The sequence below is a fragment of the Fulmarus glacialis genome, unplaced genomic scaffold, assembly GCF_000690835.1.
Source record: "Fulmarus glacialis isolate BGI_N327 unplaced genomic scaffold, ASM69083v1 C13462547, whole genome shotgun sequence".
Taxonomy (NCBI): Eukaryota; Metazoa; Chordata; class Aves; order Procellariiformes; family Procellariidae; genus Fulmarus; species Fulmarus glacialis.
The window spans coordinates 1-565 of NW_009240374.1; the positions used below are offsets into that span (position 1 = coordinate 1).

Below are 565 nucleotides of genomic sequence, written 5' to 3' on the forward strand. Positions count from 1 at the left end.
CTGGGGCCCAGCCTCTTTGCCTTAGGGATCATGGCCGTCGCCTGGGTAAGGAGATGCTGTCCCTGTCCTCTTCCATCCCCATCCCTGCTGCGCTCAGCATCCTGCCCAGCCATCCAGCCCCACTCGCCTGCCAGCATCTCCCCTCTTCTGCATTCACCTTTCCCCGTGAACCACCTTCCCTGACTCCTGGGGGATGCGGCACTGCGGCACAGGGGCTGTACCTAGCCCTGCCGGGGCTGCCTCTTCCAGCCCACCCTTTCCCCACCGCAGACGGCTCGCACCATCCGGCGCCGCCACTGCTACCCACCGACCTGGAAACGCTGGGCTTTCTACCTGTGCCCGGGAGCGCTGATCGCAGCGGCCGCCGTGCTGCTCTATGCCTTCGTGGAGACGGAGGAGAACTACTTCTACATTCACAGCATCTGGCACCTGCTCATCGCCGGCAGCGTTGGCTTCTTGTTGCCGCCCCGTGCCAAGCCCAGTGGGCGCCTGGGGCCGCTGCCCCGGCGCAAGGGCTGCGGGTACCAGCTCTGCGTCAACGAACAGGAGGAGCTGGGGCTCGTGG

General features: G+C 66.2%; 1 protein-coding gene across 1 annotated transcript; it reads left to right on the forward strand.

Annotated features, from left to right (window-relative positions):
* Window positions 1-6: 6 nt before the first annotated feature.
* Window positions 7-557, forward strand: LOC104082989 (transmembrane protein 8B-like; the record flags this gene model as incomplete). Its single annotated transcript, XM_009586294.1, has 2 exons — window positions 7-45; window positions 271-557. Coding segments are annotated over exons 1-2 (302 nt in total), but the record flags the coding sequence as incomplete, so codon positions are not given.
* Between the last annotated feature and the right edge of the window lie 8 nt (window positions 558-565).